This window comes from Melanostigma gelatinosum, assembly GCF_949748355.1.
Source record: "Melanostigma gelatinosum genome assembly, chromosome: 4".
Lineage (NCBI taxonomy): Eukaryota > Metazoa > Chordata > Actinopteri > Perciformes > Zoarcidae > Melanostigma > Melanostigma gelatinosum.
In genome coordinates this window covers 29,450,360-29,469,992 of record NC_136637.1, presented here as the reverse complement: position 1 = coordinate 29,469,992, position 19,633 = coordinate 29,450,360, and the positions used below count along the sequence as shown (strand labels likewise).

The 19,633-nt window shown below is 43.0% G+C and overlaps 1 protein-coding gene across 4 annotated transcripts in view; it reads right to left on the bottom strand.

Annotated features, from left to right (window-relative positions):
* fryl (furry homolog, like) overlaps positions 1-19,633 on the bottom strand; it is a 63,711-nt gene extending 44,078 nt beyond the window's left edge. For 3 of the 4 annotated variants that reach the window (XM_079267917.1, XM_079267918.1, XM_079267919.1), the window contains exons 1-6: positions 19,403-19,633; positions 17,454-17,519; positions 3,772-3,983; positions 3,065-3,118; positions 1,163-1,302; positions 968-1,064 (exon numbers count right to left, since the gene is read on the bottom strand). In XM_079267917.1, coding sequence (XP_079124043.1) covers positions 968-1,064; positions 1,163-1,302; positions 3,065-3,118; positions 3,772-3,983; positions 17,454-17,519; positions 19,403-19,631 — 798 coding nt within the window. In that variant the 5' untranslated portion in view covers positions 19,632-19,633. Of the gene's footprint in view, positions 1-967; positions 1,065-1,162; positions 1,303-3,064; positions 3,119-3,771; positions 3,984-11,760; positions 11,854-17,453; positions 17,520-19,402 lie in introns of those variants that run through there. The other variant, XM_079267920.1, reaches the window with a different exon arrangement.

Genomic DNA, 19,633 nt, shown 5'->3' with positions numbered 1-19,633 from the left:
ATACTGAATACTGTCCTGTTTGTCCCAAGAATAAGACTAAACCCCAGTTTTGATCAGTTAAAGCCGAATAAAACATTAAATACTGATGAATTGTGGCTGTTGTAGTTTTTTTAAAGCCATGTACAGTAGTTTCTACACACAGCGGCAACGCTTTGCTGTGACGTTCCTGAATTTAAACGTCTACGGAGCCCGATCCTGGTGAACATCCAGACAAAAAGCAAAAAGATATTGGGAGGAGTGAGGACGAGGGATAATTGTTGTTTCGGAAAGAATTCTCCTTTAGAAAGACTAAGTCCCGCCCCTTTCCGGTACCTTAAATCATAATAAATATGTACAGTAGCCAACGGCAATATTTGTTTTGAAATTTGGTCGATATTTGTTTGTCGTAATATCATTCAGCTTTGTGTGAAACCGCTCAGTGAACTTCCTCTGTCACCATCGCATCGTACAACATGGCCGTCACCTCGGCTAGCTAGCTAACGAGCTAACTTACTTGATGCGCTTTATCCAGCGACTCTTTTTATCAGCCGGGAGGAGAAGCACGAGTCGTTGGTGTGAGAACATCCTGGTACAACCTTTGGTTGTGTAGTTTTTATAATTATACTTCAACACTTTTACAACAAATTGAGACTTTCTTCACTTAAAATGACAAACATATTTGTAATTCATGGGAAAAATCAAACTCTCTCGCCGTTGACTTCTGAAGATGTTTTTTTCTGAAATGAGGTCTGATGGTGGTCCACAGGAAGGGGCGGGACTTCTCTAATATTATAACTACTGTCCCAGAGTGTCACTCCATCCTCATCTGGTCACCCTAACGTCAACCAATATATAAACTACAAACTATATAAATTTGACTTTGAAATTAAATCAAATACAGTGAGAAACCCCAGCTACCCAGCAGGAATAAAGAGTGTGTGTATGGAGTGTAAACCAGTAAACCAGAGCAGAGTGTCAGATAACTCACCTGTTTCAGAACTTCCACTGAAACTAAACAAAAAATGAAGTCTATGGATAAGTCCCTCCGTTCCAGAAGGTAATCTTTATCCCGGTGCTGCTCGTCTCTGCAGAGCGGGAGAGAGGAAATGATTACACATCGCCTATAAATGATTCGTACGTGAGGAAGAAGACGACACAGGTGAAACGAAGACGAGCGTCTCACCCTTTGGACTTGGTACTGGAGCGAGGCCGGTACTCGTAGGACTCGTCCTCGGTGCCGCTCTGCCGCCGGTACCAGTCGAACAGCGTGCGCAGTAGGGAGGGCAAACAGTGTTCTGCTATTGAGCTCATAGAGCTTATTAACTGGGGAACACAACGACATACAAACATTACATTCATTGATATTTTAATGCACACGTTAAATACTTCAACCTGTCAAATACAGACCAGAGGTTTTCTGGGTGACATACTGTAGATATTGATTATGATCAGAAGTGTGGTGTTGGATAACTTGTTGAGCACATATTAGGCTCTGTTCACATCGGGCACTAACATCGTCTTTGGGTGATCCGGATCTGAAGCAAACCGCTCAAAGTACGTCAGTTCACTCCTCATCAGTGAAGGCTCTGAATGCTAAATAAACACGTACAATATTTCTGTTTGCAAAAAAACAAAATGTTCTTAGCAACACTGAAGGCAGCGACGCAAATCCTCCGTGTTCCATTTGTACGTTTATTAGTTCACTTAAAGAGGACAAACTGCAGCAGATTGTGGCTTTTGGCTTTGAGGAGAGACGAGGGTTAGATGGCTTTCATATCCTTAATCGCTGTGAAAAGGAAGTCATTCCATGACTTTACGAGCAGTTGTGGATCACCTCTCTAGGTGAGTAACACACGCTGCACATCCTCTCTAACGTCACCCAAATAAACTCTTGCTTCCAGGATAATTGAAATGCTTGTTTGCGCTTCAGCTCATAAACTTGGTCTTCTCATGTCCAACTCAACAGAAATGGGAAGGAAGGGAGAAGGCTCACTCCTTAATTACTACCATCATCATCATCTCCAAATGTGGTTTGAGCCAGACGGCAAACTCTGAAAAGTGAAGTCAATGCTTCATGTCTTAAAGCTGCATTCTCTCTAGTGTCCACCAGGGGGCGACTCCTCTGGTTGTATGGAAGTCTGAGAAAATGACTCTACTTCTCTCTTGATTGATTACTGGCAGATATATTTTCTTTCTTCCATAAATAGCATATTATATATTGAGATGTAATTCAGTCCTACGCTGAGCTTTATTTCTTTCCCACAGAATATTGTTACTTGTTTCTCGTTTCACCCTCGTCGTTAAAGGAACAACATTGGGTTCAAATGTCAGCCAGTCAAAGACGGATTTATGTCGCTGGAAATCCATTTAGTTTAGTCAGCGAGACTTACTGCTAAATCACCGCAACATCATCATCATCCTCGTCGTCATTGCGGCGGGCTGAAAGTTGCGCAACTGGAAAAAATGATAAAAGCGGCACGACTGGCATTTTCCACGCGCGTTTTTAGACGCAACATGTGAGATAGAGATACTCTAAGATGATCCGTGTGTTTCTGTGTAGTACCGGCTGTATGAGCAAGCAGTAAATCCCAACTCTACCACTAACAAGTGAGCACAGAAAGAAACAAGAAATCAGTACTGTTACTCAAGATCACAGCGAACAGTTGAGACGATACATAAAACATGAAAACAGGGAGGTGGTCAGTCTGGTGTTTGAGGGTCGGTGCAGCGTGATGAGGATGATGACGGATGCCGGAGCAGCAGAGTTATGCAACCGCTCCCCCTGCCCTTATGGCGCCTGATACACTCCAGCACCCGATGCTGATTTACTGGAGGATGACACAGCAATTCTACACTCCCTGTACCCCCCCCCCCCCTCCCTCACAATTGGGACAGCTGGATCTATAGCACCGCGTCCTCGTCGGCTTTGTGCCGTGCTGAACAAAGCGTTCTGCAGTAGGCGGGCCTATTGTATAGAGTTCTGCATCAGCTACAGATGAGGGACGGACCGGCTCAAATCTCTCTCACACTCACACACACACACACACACACACACGGTCCTGAGATGTGAGAATCGGGTACTGACCTGGTCAAATTGTGCATCTTCTCCTCTCTGGAGGGATCGGGACAGAGGTTTCTCCTGTAGAGAGAGACAGAGATTCAGAATGAGGAGTTACTAACACAGCAGAGTTGTAGTGTTGCACGACAGCAGGTTGCTTCAGTCAAGCAGCCTGATGATGAGTCAGCAAGTGAGAGACAACCGTACACAATCTGAATAAAGTGCTTTCACACCTATGAGAGTGAGGTAGTCCAGTCAGTTAACAATGAACATTTTTATCATTCATGTAGCTGTTTATACATGTGTATATATATAAAATTCCACCTTTTGCTAACTGTATTTTTTTGTATTTCTCACACTTGTTTTTATGGTTTTCATACCTCACAGTTGCTCTACCACCCTGAACTCGTTTTATTACTAGAAGTATCCTTTTTTGTATCTCTAATTTATTGGGATTTTATTATTTTTGCTTCTTGTGTGTCTTGTTTTTAAATAACTCTTTTTGATTGATCAGCACTTTGACCTTCATTTATGTAATGAATAATGCTACATAAATAAAGCTCATTATTATTATTATACTAATAATAAAGATGTGCCTTTCCTGTTCCTCACACATCTTTCTGTTTTTCCTGCAGTGGCTGGCAGTTAGTTGCCAAAGAGAGGCGGTTATCTCAGCAGCGTGGGTCACATGACGTGTCGCATATTGAATTTCACTTCCTGTTGTTTCGACTCACCAGCGGCTCGGCCATCACCATCTCGATCTTCTTCTCAGCCAGCACGGCAAACTCAGCAAACAGACTCTTGATGACGAACTCCCCGGGCTTGAGCTCGGGGTCGATGGTGATGCTCGACATGGTGGAGACGACGCTGTGTTTCTCCCACGAGAGGGGGGTCACCGAGGAGGGGGGGCGGCGTCGACTCACGCTGCTGCTGACCGGTGCAGAAGCTGGATTGAGAGAGAGAGAGAGAGAGAGAGAGAGAGAGAGAGAGACGGGAATCTTAGTTTGGGATGCTACAGATCAGTGATATTTCTTAAGGATAGAGTAAACGAGACAGAGAGCGAGAGAGAACGAGAGAGCGAGCGGGAGAGAAACAGCGAGAGAGAGCGAGAGACAGAGCCAGAACGAGAGAGAACGAGACAGACAGAGCGAGAGAGACAGAACGAGAGAGAACGAGACAGACAGAGCGAGAGAGACAGAATGAGAGAGAACGAGACAGACAGAGCGAGAGAGAGAGACAGAACGAGAGAGCGAGAGAAAGAGCCAGAACGAGAGAGAACGAGACAGACAGAGCGAGAGAGACAGAACGAGAGAGAACGAGACAGACAGAGCGAGAGAGACAGAACGAGAGAGAACGAGACAGACAGAGCGAGAGAGAGAGACAGAACGAGAGAGCGAGAGAAAGAGCCAGAACGAGAGAGAACGAGACAGACAGAGCGAGAGAGAGAGAGTTAGATGAGAAGATTGACACCACATTCATGTTTGTCTGCTAACTACAGTATGAAGCTAGCAGCGGGTGAGCTTAGTTTAGGAAACAGCCAGCTAAATATTTAAACACAATTTGTTTGTTTCTTATTCTCTGAAAGCACGCATCAAAATCACTAAGATGCCTCATTAAACAACAAATGGTTGGTTCAGCTGCGACTTAATTTAATCAATAAAATAACCCAGAAAGGTCTTTGCGGGTTGGAGAGCACAATGCTAACAGCTAACAGCTGTTAGCTTGTGTCCTTAAGGTGAACCCAGCTGCTCTGACTAAGAATGTGTTGGACGAGGTGTTGTCCTTCTTCTCTGCTTCTGCTTTGAGAGACTGACCTAGTTGCTTCTTTTCCCCCTTTTTAGTCTTCAGGCTTATCTGCTCTGTTTGTCCATTTACATTTATTATATAAGTTGGAAAAATAATCTTTGTTTTATCTGCAAGAAAAGACAAGAAGGGCCACATCAAGTTGTCGTCTATATTATTGAGCTGTGAGAACACATCAAACCCTGTAGAACAATGTTGTGATGTTTCTATTGTCATATTAACACATTTATATTTGCATTAAGTAACAAGCAGAACAGTAAAACACACTTTTACAAAATATACAAGTGAAGAGTCAAGAAAGATTATATTTCAAAATCTAACTTATAACTAATACAAACCAAGTCAACCAATGTTTAATACAGCCGACTGTGGAGGATTATATGAATCTATTGTGGCCGGTGTTGTCACAAATTGTGCTGTTAATACTACTTTAATCTAAGCAGCCATTTCTGGGATTTATCACACTACAGAAACAATTAATTGAATTACATTCCGCACATGCTGAAGTGCAGTAAAGTAAAAATAAAAATGCAGGAATGGTTGGTTAATCAATTTTAGAGGCCTGCAGATTCTCACCTGCAGCCAGTGCAGATTAAAGTAAATGGGGATGATATTGTTGATTGTCAGTGTTCAACCAATCAGATCTTTAGTTTGACATGTTGGGCGTATTCTTTGACGTGTCATCGCCTGCTAGCCGCCTATAATGACATCAGCATTACATACCGCTCAGTGTTCATCTGTAGCTTTCCCGCTAGGTGCAGTGTGCTGTGATTGGTCAGTGGGCGAGCACGTGACTATCGTGAAACGAAACTTAACAGCCAGCAGAGGCTGATGGGTAGTGAATCACATCACGTGATGCAGCTCAGCCAATCAAAATGCATTCTGACTGAGGTGAGCTGCACCATGAAAGGGGGTGCTGGGCCGAGGAAAGACATTGCAGAGCAGTACGTTCAAGTTGTGAAAGTAAAATCCTATGATAATCTCTTTGGGTCGTGGCTTTTCATTAAGGTATGACGGTGGATCCCACAGCCAGACCAGCTGAGGACGTTATATTGTCCTGAATGTAGGCTTTTGTATTTTCTAAATGCTCGAGCGTTATTCAAATGACTCGTACCGAACGGTTTAATACGAAGATGTACATAGTTAGTTACAGCATTAAAAAAATGAATAATAGGGGTATTTTTAATAGGAAGCGTGAGGTAAGTGCACACACACACACAAACTATAAATTACCTTATAAAGCACTGAAGTACCAGCTCCGTTTTACCGATAAAATGAAATGCATGAAAACTGCCCCATCATCATGAAACCTGTCTACGTAGATGCTCAGACAGCCGGTCAAGTTGCTCCATATTCAAAGAATCGAGGCTTCATAACATTCAATAGTGCTCTTCAGATTTATGCCACACAACATCCGGTCCAGTCCACAATGGTTCCAGTCCAGTCTTTAGCAAAGTGACCCTTTACCTCGTTCCCTCCCAGGAAGAGAGGCCTTGTTCTGTTTCTTCCTGGTTGTCACAGAAACACTCAGAAACATTCTCAACACCACTGAGGAGAGGAAGTGCTGGAATGAATATGTTGTTTTTTTAAGAGAAGGAAAAACATTCATGCCTCGCATGTGAAGCTTTTTTTGTACGACAAAAATATGCACAATATGCTCAACTTGGCTGTCAGAGTATGGTGATGTTGGGAAGCAGCGTTGAATCATGGGAGTTGTTGTCTTCATTGCAGTAGTTAGTTCAAACGTAATGCAGCAGCTTCACGTACAAAATCTGTGGTTCTCGGACGCAGCGAGCCGAGCTACCGCTAACATTAGCTTAGCTTGTTTCTCTGATAACTTAGGATCCAGACAAAATCCTTCATTAAGTTAAAATATAGAGTTGACTCTGAAATATAAGCATAAAGAAAGTATAAGAAGAAAGAGAGGACTATGTCAATACAATGATGTACATAATGCCACAATATATTTAACACAAGTATAAATGCAGTATTAATGGAAGTATTGCACAGTTAATCAAATAACCCTTCCTCCTCAAACCCACCACCACCATAAAGATAATAATACGACATGTAAATACTCTGAAGCTATATTTGAACAGTGAAGTGACGGTTGGGAGGTGTCAGCGTGGCGGACAGCGTCGGCTGTGTTGTGGTGATGTTGTCCAGCAGCACAGAGAGCCTTTCAAGCATTTCCCTCTTTGTTTACTGTGCTGCACCAACTCCCCCAATGATGTCACATAGCCAGCTCCTCACAGCCAATCGGTGCTCTGTAATCCCCCCCCACCCCCCTTATTTTCTCTGGGCCAGATAGATTGTTGACTGGTTCACACTAACCAATGACACAACACAACAAAAACTCTCTCCTTAAGACATGACACTTATCTGTAGCATCCAAAACTTTATTATTATTAAGATCATCTTCCAGAGCTGACTCCACAAATCTTTTTTTAAAACTCGTTACTGACAAACTCCTCACTGTCGTGACTGAAACACTAGAGACTCTCTTGTGACACTGAGGCCATGTTCTGGTTCCCATTCAAATCTAAATGCAAAAGGTCAAGCGTGCTTTGCTAATATGTAAAAATGAAAGGCTTGTATTTCAAGTCCAATGTTATTTTGTGGCTGAATCTGTATGTAAAGGTTAACTTTAACAGTGAGACTTGCCGTCATATCATTGAATTGGTCCAATCGTCATTATTTGACTCGTTCAAGTGAAGTATTTGTGCAAACACTAGATTTGGGAAAACTGCTTTTAGTTATTGTTGCTGCATACACAACACACACTCAAACCCAACACACCTGAACCTATCGGTGACTTTAAACTATGGTTACAAACTACGCCGCTCTTCAATGTAACTGGTTTTAACTGTGTTCTGTTGTTTGTTTGTTTATTTTTTCTTTTCCATTCGTACTCTCGACACCATTGAAAAAGACTCCTTGAGATTGAAATAAAGCTTGATTGAATCTACCGTTGGACGTTGTCAGTGAGGCTGTTTTCATCCATTCGGAGCAATACCTACAAAAATAATGCTCGATAATCCGCAGACATCTCACAGACTGTTTCCGTACGTTATCCACATAATCTTGAACCTTTATTTTGAAAAGACCGTATGCATGAAACGAGCTGAAATTTACACACGTTGCTGGACTTTTGGAGGAAAACGCACGAAAAATGAGGAATGACCTTTCTGGGACATCATAAGAACCGTTGTGTGAGGATACGTTAAAGCCGAGGTTAAAGACGTGAAACAGACCTGGTTCTAGAGGTTCTCAAGGCTGGACCATAAACTGAGAAACAAATGAGCTATTAGTCGTTCTTCCTCATTAAACATCTTCATCAAGCCATCGACCAAAATACAGTTTCTCTGTGGTGTTTAAAAGATCACTGGTATCTGAGATTCAGAACAACCTGAAAGAAGGAGAGTCCAACGTCACGCTTGTTTTTGTTATGAGAGGCCGATGACCCCCACCAGAGTTCCTCGGTTGTTAAGAAACAGATTACACAACTATCAGAGCAGTGACTCCACCTTAATAAAACCCTCCCAAACGCCTGCTCACTTCCCCTGACAAGACAACACACACTCTCTCTCTGTCTCTCTCTCTCTCCGTCTCTCTCTCTCTCTCTCTGTCTCTGTCTCTCTGTCTCTGTCTCTCGCTCTCTCTCTGCAGGAATGCAGGGCCGTGAGTGTGTCCGTTTGTTTTCTATAAAGATATAAAGAGCGAGAGAGACAAAGGAATCTCTGCCAGTCTTTATGTGGCAGTGCCAGTTCTGCTATTGTGTCTCAACATGTTAAACTCGGACGAGTTACTACTAGTTTACTCTTCACCAGCACGACGTCTACAGAAGAGTCGAACAGATGCAGGGCAAAGATGGTTTGTTCCAGAAGCTGACAAGACGTCAGCGCAACAATGGACAGATTGAGACACCAATCTGGACGCTCCTTCATGAATCATAAAAGGGCTAAACTGTGACCTCGCATGTATTAACGTCCAACATGTCTAGATACCTTTGAACAAGCCAACAACAACGTCAAACACTCAACATTAAGGATTCCTCAGGGCAAGTAAAATGCAACATTACATCTGCAAAATCGGCTTGTAAATCGCACAACTTACCAAGTGGTAAGAAAATAATTAAGCTTTGTGTATACTTGGCTTTGTTTAACAAGCACAAAGGTGTTTATGCTCAACGTGCCAGAGTTTGCGTACAAACAAAATGTACTGAGAAGAATCAAAAAGACAACGAGTGTAACCGGCAAAACATCGTAAACCAACCTCCACAATGACGAGGAGGGATCATAATTATCTGTGATTATTCTGTAATCTCTTATTCATGGCCTACTTTATCACCTTGATACAAACCCTGTAAAGAAAGAAGTCAAGTATTAAATGTGTTATAAAGAAACAAAGGTTGAACATCCTCTAAACTATTTGACAACCAATCGGCTGCAAGATAAGAACTTAAAACTAGATTTTTAAGACTTCCGGTTTCTAAAGCATCAAAACAACGTTTGTTCATACTGTACGGCACTTTGCTGCACTTGTGTTGTCTTTAAAACGTTCTCTAGAACTAAATTAAACTTAAACTTAGTTTAAAACTTGAGCCATCAGTTTTCTCATATCTGCTGAGAGATACACAGGGAGGTAGATTTCTCTTGACTGGGCAAGTAAAAAAAACTAACGTTGAACCTTGACAAAACAATGTGTTTTCATGAGAGATGACAAAGCGTCACAAAAAGAGACGCGACTGATGGATGTTGAAGCAGCTTACAGAGAAATGAGGTCCTCTTTGTTTGAGAGGCCCAATGAAAAAACTGTCAACCAGCACAGGAGGAGCGAGAGGGGAGAAAAGGGTGAGAGGAGAGAAAAGGGTGAGAGGAGAGAGAGGGGAGAAAAGGGTGAGAGGAGAGAGAGGGGAGAAAAGGGTGAGAGGGGTGAGGGTGAGAGGAGAGAGAGGGGAGTCTATGAGAAAATGACTCTACTTCTCTCTTGATTTATTCCCTCAGTAAACATTGTAAACATGAGTTTATGTCTCAATCTCTAGTTTCAAGTCTTCTTCAATACAGCATGATGTTCATTTAGTACATTATGGTCCATTTAGAGTCACACAGACCATAAAGCAGGGGATGCTTTAGGGCGGGGCTACACAGTGATTGACAGGTCTCTACCAGAGACGTATACGGCGTCTCTACGTCACTCCTCCTCAGTCCAGATATGGTCACTTCCTGTTCACTGGTTGCAAAAAGCCAAGATGGCGACGGCCAGAACGTCAAACTCCAGGCTTAAAAACGGCAAAACCAACTACCTCAACTTCTTATACACAGTCTATGGTCATACCGCTCACCCTGCCTCCGTTTCCTGTCTACCTCTTTGCTGTCAATCTGCTCGTTTTCATTGACGCCAAGAAGAAATGATGACACTTCTATGAAACTAATTATCTTGACATTACTGGAGGCTCTCTTCATTATGTCAGGCTGCTTCTGCTATAATACTATAAAACCCTGGTAATCGCCAGCGTACCTCCATAACTAGTTCATCAAAACCTGTACGTGATTACAAATCTATCGTCTCATAGTAATGCCATTGTATTGGCCAGCTTTACTGTCATGAGATTAGAACCTAGATTAGAAAATGATTATGTTTCTAAAACACTACCACAGCATGTAAATCATTCAATGGTTTCGGACCAAATCAAATCTCTGGTGATTGTTCCCAGATTAAAATCCACTTTGAGTTCCCGAGCCACACATATCTAGAACAAACTCTAAAACTTCCATATCTAGAACAAACTCTAAAACTTCCATATCTAGAACAAACTTGTACGACACGTTCCCGACCGTTATCAGAATAAGTGTGCGTGTGCGCGCGCGCATGTGAGAGAAACAGAGGGAACACTGATGTGAAGCTTTTATCAAAATCTAAAACAAAAAAGAAGTCTTAAACCTTTGGATTTGTACTCCGACAACCTTTCCCTCGCTTCACTTTAATATATCTGGATATCTAATGATATTAGTTGTGCGGTTTGCAGAACAACATTGTTTTTTTGCATCAATGCGATGAAATATCTTGATTTATTATTAAAAAAGCTGCTTCTCAATTAATTTTTCCAGTAAACCTACTGTATTATGGTATACATCAATATTGCAACACACAATTATAAACACTGATTTATTTTCTTTGGTCCTGTCGTCACAATGAAAGCAACCAACCCACAGTATAAATAATTTAATTTAAACGCAGGACGACAACTCAGCTGATCCGTGTAAAAAATATTAATAAGGAAAACAGTAAATTCCTTTTTCGGACAAGAGGAATATTTGGTCAGAGTTTGTGCCGTCCACTTTTGTCCATCACTACATTTTAACAGAGACTCGGGCCTTTTTTGATTTCTGATGTAATATATGGGAAGCTAATAACAGGAGGGAACCAGAAGACGGATCAATAGTAGGGGACCATTAGCCGCCCCAGAGGGAGGGAGGGAGGGAGAGAGAGAGAGCGAGAGAGAGGAGAGAGGAGAGAGAGAGTTATAAAAGTTAAAACGTGATTGTGTGGAGAGCTGCTAATGGACACTGGAGATCTGGATGTTGTCATGTAAAAATAAAACGTTGATAAAGCTGGGAGAGGGTACTTGGAGTGTACCGGTGCTCTGCACAATAGAAACATCATCTACGGGACAACCAGGAGCAGGAGAACGATGATCAGCCACCTGCATACACATCAAACAAGCCGGCTAAACCTGGACCAAACACAATCCGTCATCCTGACAACTCCATTAATAACCGCTGCTCTTACAAAAGGAGAGGCGATGGGGAATCTCACCGACCGGATTGCATGCAAGCATGTACAATGCTGCTGCTGGCTGCAGTGTGGCACATAAGTGTGGTATGTAAACATGTGTGGAAGCTGGACACGGTACTCACAGCTGCTGCTCCAGGACTTGAGCAGAGATTTGATGCTGATCTCAAAGAAGACCGAATCCTGCAGGCTCAGCATGGCGGCTTTCTCGTTCTCTCTGTCGCTCTCTCTCTCTCTCTCAACAATAATTTTAAAAAAAAGTTATGCTTCCCCCCATACGGGCACAAAGTCTACACGGCTCCTGGCACTTTCATTCCACTCTTGTCGCAAACTAACCACCTGCCTCCCCCGAAGGATGGAGCGGACGACTACCCTCCACAAGTGCTGGTTAAAGGCAGCATCCTGAAAAAGAGTCGTTTCCGCCGACCGAGGAGCGACAGCTCACTTGGAGAGGAGCGAGTATAGCCCCGGCTAGTTAGAGAAGTATTCCACCCCGGCGCTCACTGCCCACTTGCCAATCCACGGAGTCCCTCATCCTCAGTTCAGCGCAGTAAAAAAAAAGAAATCCAGAGAGGCGAAGAGGCGAAGGACGAAACTGCGCGAGAACTTCTGTTGCTCCAGATAGAGAAGAAACAGCAGCAGCACAGTACGCGGTACAAGTCTCAACAATGTACGGCAATATTCCCTCTCCTCTTCCTGTGTGGTGTGTGTGTGTGTGTGTGTGTGTGTTTTAGCCAATGCTAGCCCACTAATGCTTCTCTGCCTCCTCATTCGCTTACGAGCAGCCCCTCCCTCTTGTTCCTTTTTCTTACTGATGCCTGCTCCTTTCTCTCTCTCTGGAGTGAGAGAGCGAGCTTGTTTCAACAGCAAAACAAGGGGAAGGGAGAGGGGTGGGGGGTGATGTCATCAAAATGCTGCGAGTGTTCCCTGGCTGTGGATCAGCAATGCATACGCATGTCTGAGGCTGCTACTGTGCCGAAAAACGACACTTCCTGTAAAGCTTCACGGCAAAAGTGATGCGTCATCCACGACTGCAGCAGGGAGGAGAAGGAAAGACGAGGGAGGAAGGGAGGAAGGGAGAGCGAAAAGGGGGAGGATAACAAGTAGTAGGCTATTCAGAGCTTTGCTTCAAAATAGAAACAATTACATCCCTGAATTATGTCCCGTATACCTCCATCTTCAAAGTAACCTGTAGTCAGGCTGCACTCTGTGTTACTGGTACCGTCTATCAGTTTAATCTGATCTCAGGTCAGATCTAATCCATTTGTTAAATTCACCGTTCACACCCAGTGGAGTCATTACATCATCCAAAAGACAGCAGGCATAGTAACACAGTGCATGAGTGACTATGTTCACATGCATTATTCAGAGTAGGACAGTATTGCTAATTTGGTATGGCTCATGTTATCGTATTCCGTCTGAATTATTCTGAATGGAGCATTGTCAGATTAAAACGTGTGTGATATGTGGATAGCATTCTGGTTGTAGAAGCGTTCTTTGGACATGTCTACAGCGCATTCTGAATATGAGTCTCAATAGACGACCAGCTGTGTGCATTGAACACAAACCAACTGTCCAATAGTTTGTAAAGCTGGAGTCGAGATGCATGTCCAGAACAAAGCCCACATTTCTGGTCGGATGGAGAAACACACCTACTTTTAAACATTATGAAGGACTTGGATATAAACAGATTTTTGGATATGAGCAAATATCTTAACACGGACCTTTTAGAGGTGTTTGAAGGAATGAAAGAGGGAGGCTGAGTTCACACGGTCCAACAAGTCCTCCACCTCTGGAACACTTTGAACAAACAAACATTTTGACCAGACAGCAACCGCCATCTGGTTCTGCCGAGGGAAGCCGATGTAGAAGTGCTTTACAACCTGCATTCTCTCTAGTGTCCACCAGGGGGCGACTCCTCTGGTTGTATAGAAGTCTATAGAAAATGACTCTACTTCTCTCTTGATTTATTACCTCAGTAAACATTGTAAACATGAGTTTATGTCTCAATCTCTAGTTTCAAGTCTTCTTCAATACAGCATGATGTTCATTTAGTACATTATGGTCCATTTAGAGTCACACAGACCATAAAGCAGGGGATGCTTCAGGGCGGGGCTACTGTGATTGACAGGTCTCTACCAGAGACGTATACAGCGTCTCTACGTCACTCCTCCTCCGTCCTGATATGGTCACTTCCTGTTCACTGGTTGCGAAAAAAAACAACCGTAAACCAAGATGTCGATGGCGAAACTCAAAACATCAGTCCACAAACGAATGAGTGACTTCACGATGACTACGTCTTCTTCTTATATATAGTCTATGGTTTTGACCCAAAGAAGCAAAATGGCACGAATTCCACTTTTCCATATTCAGACGTGACAACCGACACGACACGTTCGAACATCGACCCGTCAAATACAGCTGAATATGCTAATCAGAACATCAACAGCTGCATGTACAATGGGAATATTAGTGTAATATACATTTTGATTAGCCATGTAAACAGCTTATTAGGAACATGTAAACTTAGTCAGAGAGATAACTTTGTTTGTGTGGATGTGAGACACACACACACCTGATTCCTCTGATACTTTAATCTTGTGTCGACTACCTTAAAAACAGATCCACATGACATCAAGCAATTTGTAGTCAGGCGCAGGATTGAGTTTGTTGACAAAACATTGTGAAGGGGAAAAGCTGCACAAGACAAACGCTCTTTGTCCTCCCTCTGGTTCAGTCTTCACTTCTCTCGTCACATGTCCTCCACTACACAAGTTATGCAAAAATGAGGCAGAGCTCACTGCAAACAAACACGACACAAGCAGCCGCTTTGTGGAGGCCCGGCTGCTGCTGATCCGGATGCAGGGAAACCAAACGAGCACGGACTCTCTCGAGCCCCATCGCAGCAATAACTTATGGCTTTAACTCATCTGGTGACATCTTGGACGTTTGGGGATACAGTTACAGGGAGACTGTAGATCACAAAGAGACATTTTAATGTGACAGTAACTTGGTGATCAACAAAAGTCTCATCCTAAAACAGATTATATTGAAGGACTAGTTCCCAATTTCGGAACAAGTGCTTATTATATCACCTTCATGTCCGTCCGAAAGTGAATAAATGAATTTCCAAAAAGTCAAAGTAATCATTTGTTAAAATGGTTGACATAAACCAAAAGGTTTGAAACTCCTTTGTACATTTGTTTCAGTGGCATTTTGTCATTTGTTTGTTTCAATTGTCGATGTGAGTTTTTGTCTATGGAAAAAATAATATATTAAAGAAAGAAATTTGCCAAAATGACGCCGTTTATCGTAGTTAGAAGCTGTAAAAACAAGACATTATCGACTGATTTTCTCCTTTTCAACAGTTCTTGAACACGTGTGAAGAATGCTTTCATCAGGAAAAGCAACCGAATCAAAACTGAAAATTATATTTAATCAAAATCCCGTTATTCAACATGTCTCATTTCAAATCTCGCCCCAGATTAACCGTTTACTTTAACCAGATCCTGTAAAGAACATTAAGTTCTGAGCTCCTCAACGCAACTATGAAGCCATGATTGATCCCGCAAAGACCGGCAGTCACGTGACAACAATGCAGGTTGATGAGCAAGAGGAGAGGAGACGTTGTAGAAATGAAAATAGTTTAATAAATATAGCATGTGGAACTGTGGGGAAATTAATTATCAAGGAAATTCAACTTCCTTTTTTGCCTTTATTTATGATGTATGTCATGATAACTGTGTTTTACTGAACAGACATGTTTCAGTACTTCCAGCCATGATTGTGTTGTTTCATAGAGGTGCAGGACTTTTATATTGTGGTGAAAACAAACAAAGCCAGTGAGTGAAATAGTCTCATGGAGTAAGAGACACTAGTTACAGACTGAAGACCTTCAGATGGAGCACCGAGGGCAGGAGGAGGAATTTGGCAGCAACACTGTGTCCACATCATGTTTAAAAACAGAATTAGAGTTCATATTGTCGCCCTTATCAGTAAACCAGTCCACATATAAACATGCAGAGACCTCTGCAGCCGCTGTTTTCTGTAAACCAGCTTTATTGTTGAAGGAATGCGGAAGAATAACCGACAACATCATCTCTCTGGGAACATTATAGCTAAGAGCTACTGACCGACACAGCTGACGTAAGCAGAGGACTTCAAATAAACAACATTATAACAGACTTCCTGGAAAGAAGAGCTCGCTGATTGAATAATCGCAACTAAATGCACCACCGAGGCGAGTTATGGGAGCTCCATTCTCAAAGTGGGAGCAGTGGTTGACAGCCATCCTGACTGCAGCCAGTATGGAGGAGCTGGTCCTCCCAGGAGCCCACAGGCTGGAGGATGCATTTCCTGCCCCGGCCTCTCTGAAGGGCAGCGGTTGGGAACAATAATCGATCGGCGCTGTAATTCGATCCCTGACCTCCCCGGTGGTGCCTGGGCTGCAGAGGACACGCCGTTCACCTCCGTCACAGCAGTCTGAGGATGCAGCACAACTCCTGCAACCTGCTTATCTCCTCACTTCCACGCGCCCCTGAGGTCCAGCTCTTTCAAAACATACTCGTAATAATCATTTGTAAGACACGAAACTCCTCACAGTCAGACGAAGGTGTTGATCCTTTGACTAGAGGTGGGGAAAACAATCGATAGAGGATCGCAATATTTTGCGCTTTGATGTTGTGTTGATACACAAATGCCAAGTGTCGATCTTTCATTCTGTGAACTATCAACATTGCAATTAGGGATGTCTGGGTTAACCGATTCTGCCGTAATTGCGGTCAAATCACAGTTTCATAACAATAAAGATGGAAGAAGCTACGATATCTATGGTGTCCTGACTCCTAAATTGAGTATTTCCGTACGGTGACATCATGTTGTGACGTAAGTATCGTGATAATATCGTGTCATGACTTAAGTATCGTGATAATACCGTATCATGACATAGGTATCGTGATAATACCGTATCATGACATAGGTATCGTGATAATATCGTATCATGACTTAAGTATCGTGATAATATCGTATCGCGGGGCCTCTGGTGATTCCGACCCTACTTTTTACACACTGGCTGATTTCTCCAAGCCAGCTTCCGAGCTATGACGCTCGTTAGCTGTGTGACTGACTAATCAAAACCATCTTTATAAATAGCTCCTCCTGCTAACCGCAGACACCTTTCTCCTCTGCTCAAGCTGAGACGGAGCAAACTCATTTCTTAGACTTGCCGAGCAAAATCAAGAGAGGCGCCTCATTTCATCAAAGAGTCATTCTTAGTCTCTGGGGAATGATGTGAATTAAACATCATCTTAATGCAGGCACAAAAAGGTCAGCTCATTACTCACAGCGCCTCTTTAAAATGAGCTGTCTTGGAGTTGTTCACTATGGAGGAGCAATGGTTCAAAGCATGAGTCTGCACCGTAAAAGGGGTTTTTGTTTCACTACTGTTGGGCAAAAAACTATGTCAGAAAACCCGATGAATAAGTGTGTCCGGGCCGTTTGGATACACACCCTACGCACTGTTCACACTCATGTTCAGTCACATGGTTCCAAACACTCCCAAATCACAAACAGGAAAACCCTGCTGCACCCATCAACCAAATGCCCTCCCAATCAAGAACCCTCCCCAAGAACTCGGCGGCACTCGGGTGATGTCACTGCGTGCAAAGAAAGAGCAGCAGCACCACCTCAAAAGCCAACTCTGGCTCTGCCACTTCTGCAACAAGGGAGTGGCGCCCGGATTTAGAACACAAATTATCCCCGGGGTATGAACACACCAAATCTCTACTTCAAAAATCACTTATTTTGTAACATAACTCACCATCGTGACCCCTGCCACCACCAGCATGATGAAAAAATGAGAATTTTCTAATAGTACAGATGTTTCCTAGTTGGAAAGAAAGAAAGGAAAGGTTTGAAAATAGTTTTCCAAATAGCAGTCGGAAGAAATGCCAATATGAATACCAAAACATCCCCAGCGTTCCTGAGCTGAACACAAACACATACCAGAAAGAACAAAGAACAACCAGAGTGCAGCGAGATAAAACTGTACAAACAAACATGTGCACAGACACAACTCAGCCTCATCATTGTTAGCATAGCTAGCAGTCTTATCTAGCCCTCTTCTCAGAGGACAGGTGAGCAGAGTTCAGGTAAGTTTTAGCCACGAACAAACAGGGAGCAAGCGTGCTCCGACAGGTAGTGCTGCAAAAAAGAAAAAGAAGCCATACAGACGACAAGTCATCGGCCTGCACGCACACATAATTCATATGTGTACACAGATCTAAACCTTTAACTACTGTATCCATAGACACAATGGTAGACCTCCTTCAGAGGATTAACATCGTCAGCACAACTCATACTTTAGCTCTCAAAACTTTGGCAACAAACTCCAGAGAAGGCAGCTCCAAATACTAGCGCTCCGATACCTATGAGCTGAGAGTGATCTGTTCGAGAGTGATCCAATATTCATTGTAATTATATTTTGTCTATCTTTTTCCTGTTTATTTTAGCGGTACAGGGCCATACCATATACATCACTACTCGATATAAGGATACTCTCATTGGCCAGCATGACGTAGGTACAACCTCATCAATAAACAACAATCGGCAAGTACTATGGATGAATGTACAAAAGAAAACTACCCAGCAAAATAACAATGGCCGCTCTTCATTAGTAATCAAAGAAACTTTTTAGAATCTGGTTAAACTGGAGCATCGGTAATAAAGCTGCACTTCCTGATTTCTTTGGCAACCAGACTCCAAAACAAGCTGGCAAAAACAGTCATCGACGTGTAAGCAGACAATTGCATATTCACAGTAAACATCCAACAGGCAGAGCGCAACATCAGCATTTATGTGGATTATTTTTTCGGTCACTTGACATCTGTAAATCCTGAGCAAGTGGCGTAAAGTCCGTTCAGTTTAGAGAAACGGCTGCATGCTGCTGGCAACTGGGTCTTGAAGCTGCATTCTGTCTAGTGTCCACCAGGGGGCGACTCCTCTGGTTGTATAGAAGTCTATGAGAAAATGACTCTACTTCTCTCTTGATTTATTACCTCAGTAAACATTGTAAACATGAGTTTATGGTCTCAATCTCTAGTTTCAAGTCTTCTTCAACACAGCATGATGTTCATTTAGTACATTATGGTCCATTTAGAGTCACACAGACCATAAAGCAGGGGATGCTTTAGGGCGGGGCTACACAGTGATTGACAGGTCTCTACCAGAGACGTACACGGCGTCTCTACGTCACTCCTCCTCAGTCCAGATATAGTAAATTCTGTTCATTGGTTGCAAAAAAACAACATGGCGACGGCCGTAATCCAAGATGGCGACTGTGAAATCGCCAAACTCAAGGCTTCATAACGACAGTGCACAAACCAATGGGTGACGTAACGACTACATCGTAATTAACGATTTGTTAATTAGCAGCAATGTGGCAAAAAGTGAAAGAAGTGCTTTTTAATTCATTTTAGGTCAAAAGTTTTGGTACAATTATATTTTGTGAACTTGATGTTTTTGTCCATAATCATGCAGCTCAATATCTATACAATGTTTCTGCATGTTAGCGTGTTTGCATGAAGCGGGACGGGGGTAAAGCCAAACCTTTGGTTACATGTTAAGAAAGCTTTAACAAACACTGAACTAAAAACATAAATTATTTTAACACTGAACTAAAAACAAATTCTTTTCCTGGTTAATTAGCAGAGATGAAGACACAATCATAACAATATCTGCTGCATCCCTGTGCAGCTGAGCCAGTTGTACCTTTGAGGGGGTTTCGGTTCCATCGGACTGGCTTGGAGGAGCCGAGCCCCGGATCTACCTCTACGATCGGGACTACCGGGTACTCCTCGGCGGTCTGTCCCATGGCCAGCAGGCCCAGACGCTTTATACGGAGGAGCCGCGGACCCGCGTCCCGGGGCAAGCCCCCCCCGTGGTCAACGGGCCCCTCTCCTGACATGCCACCAGGAACCAGGCTCTTTAGAAACTCCATGA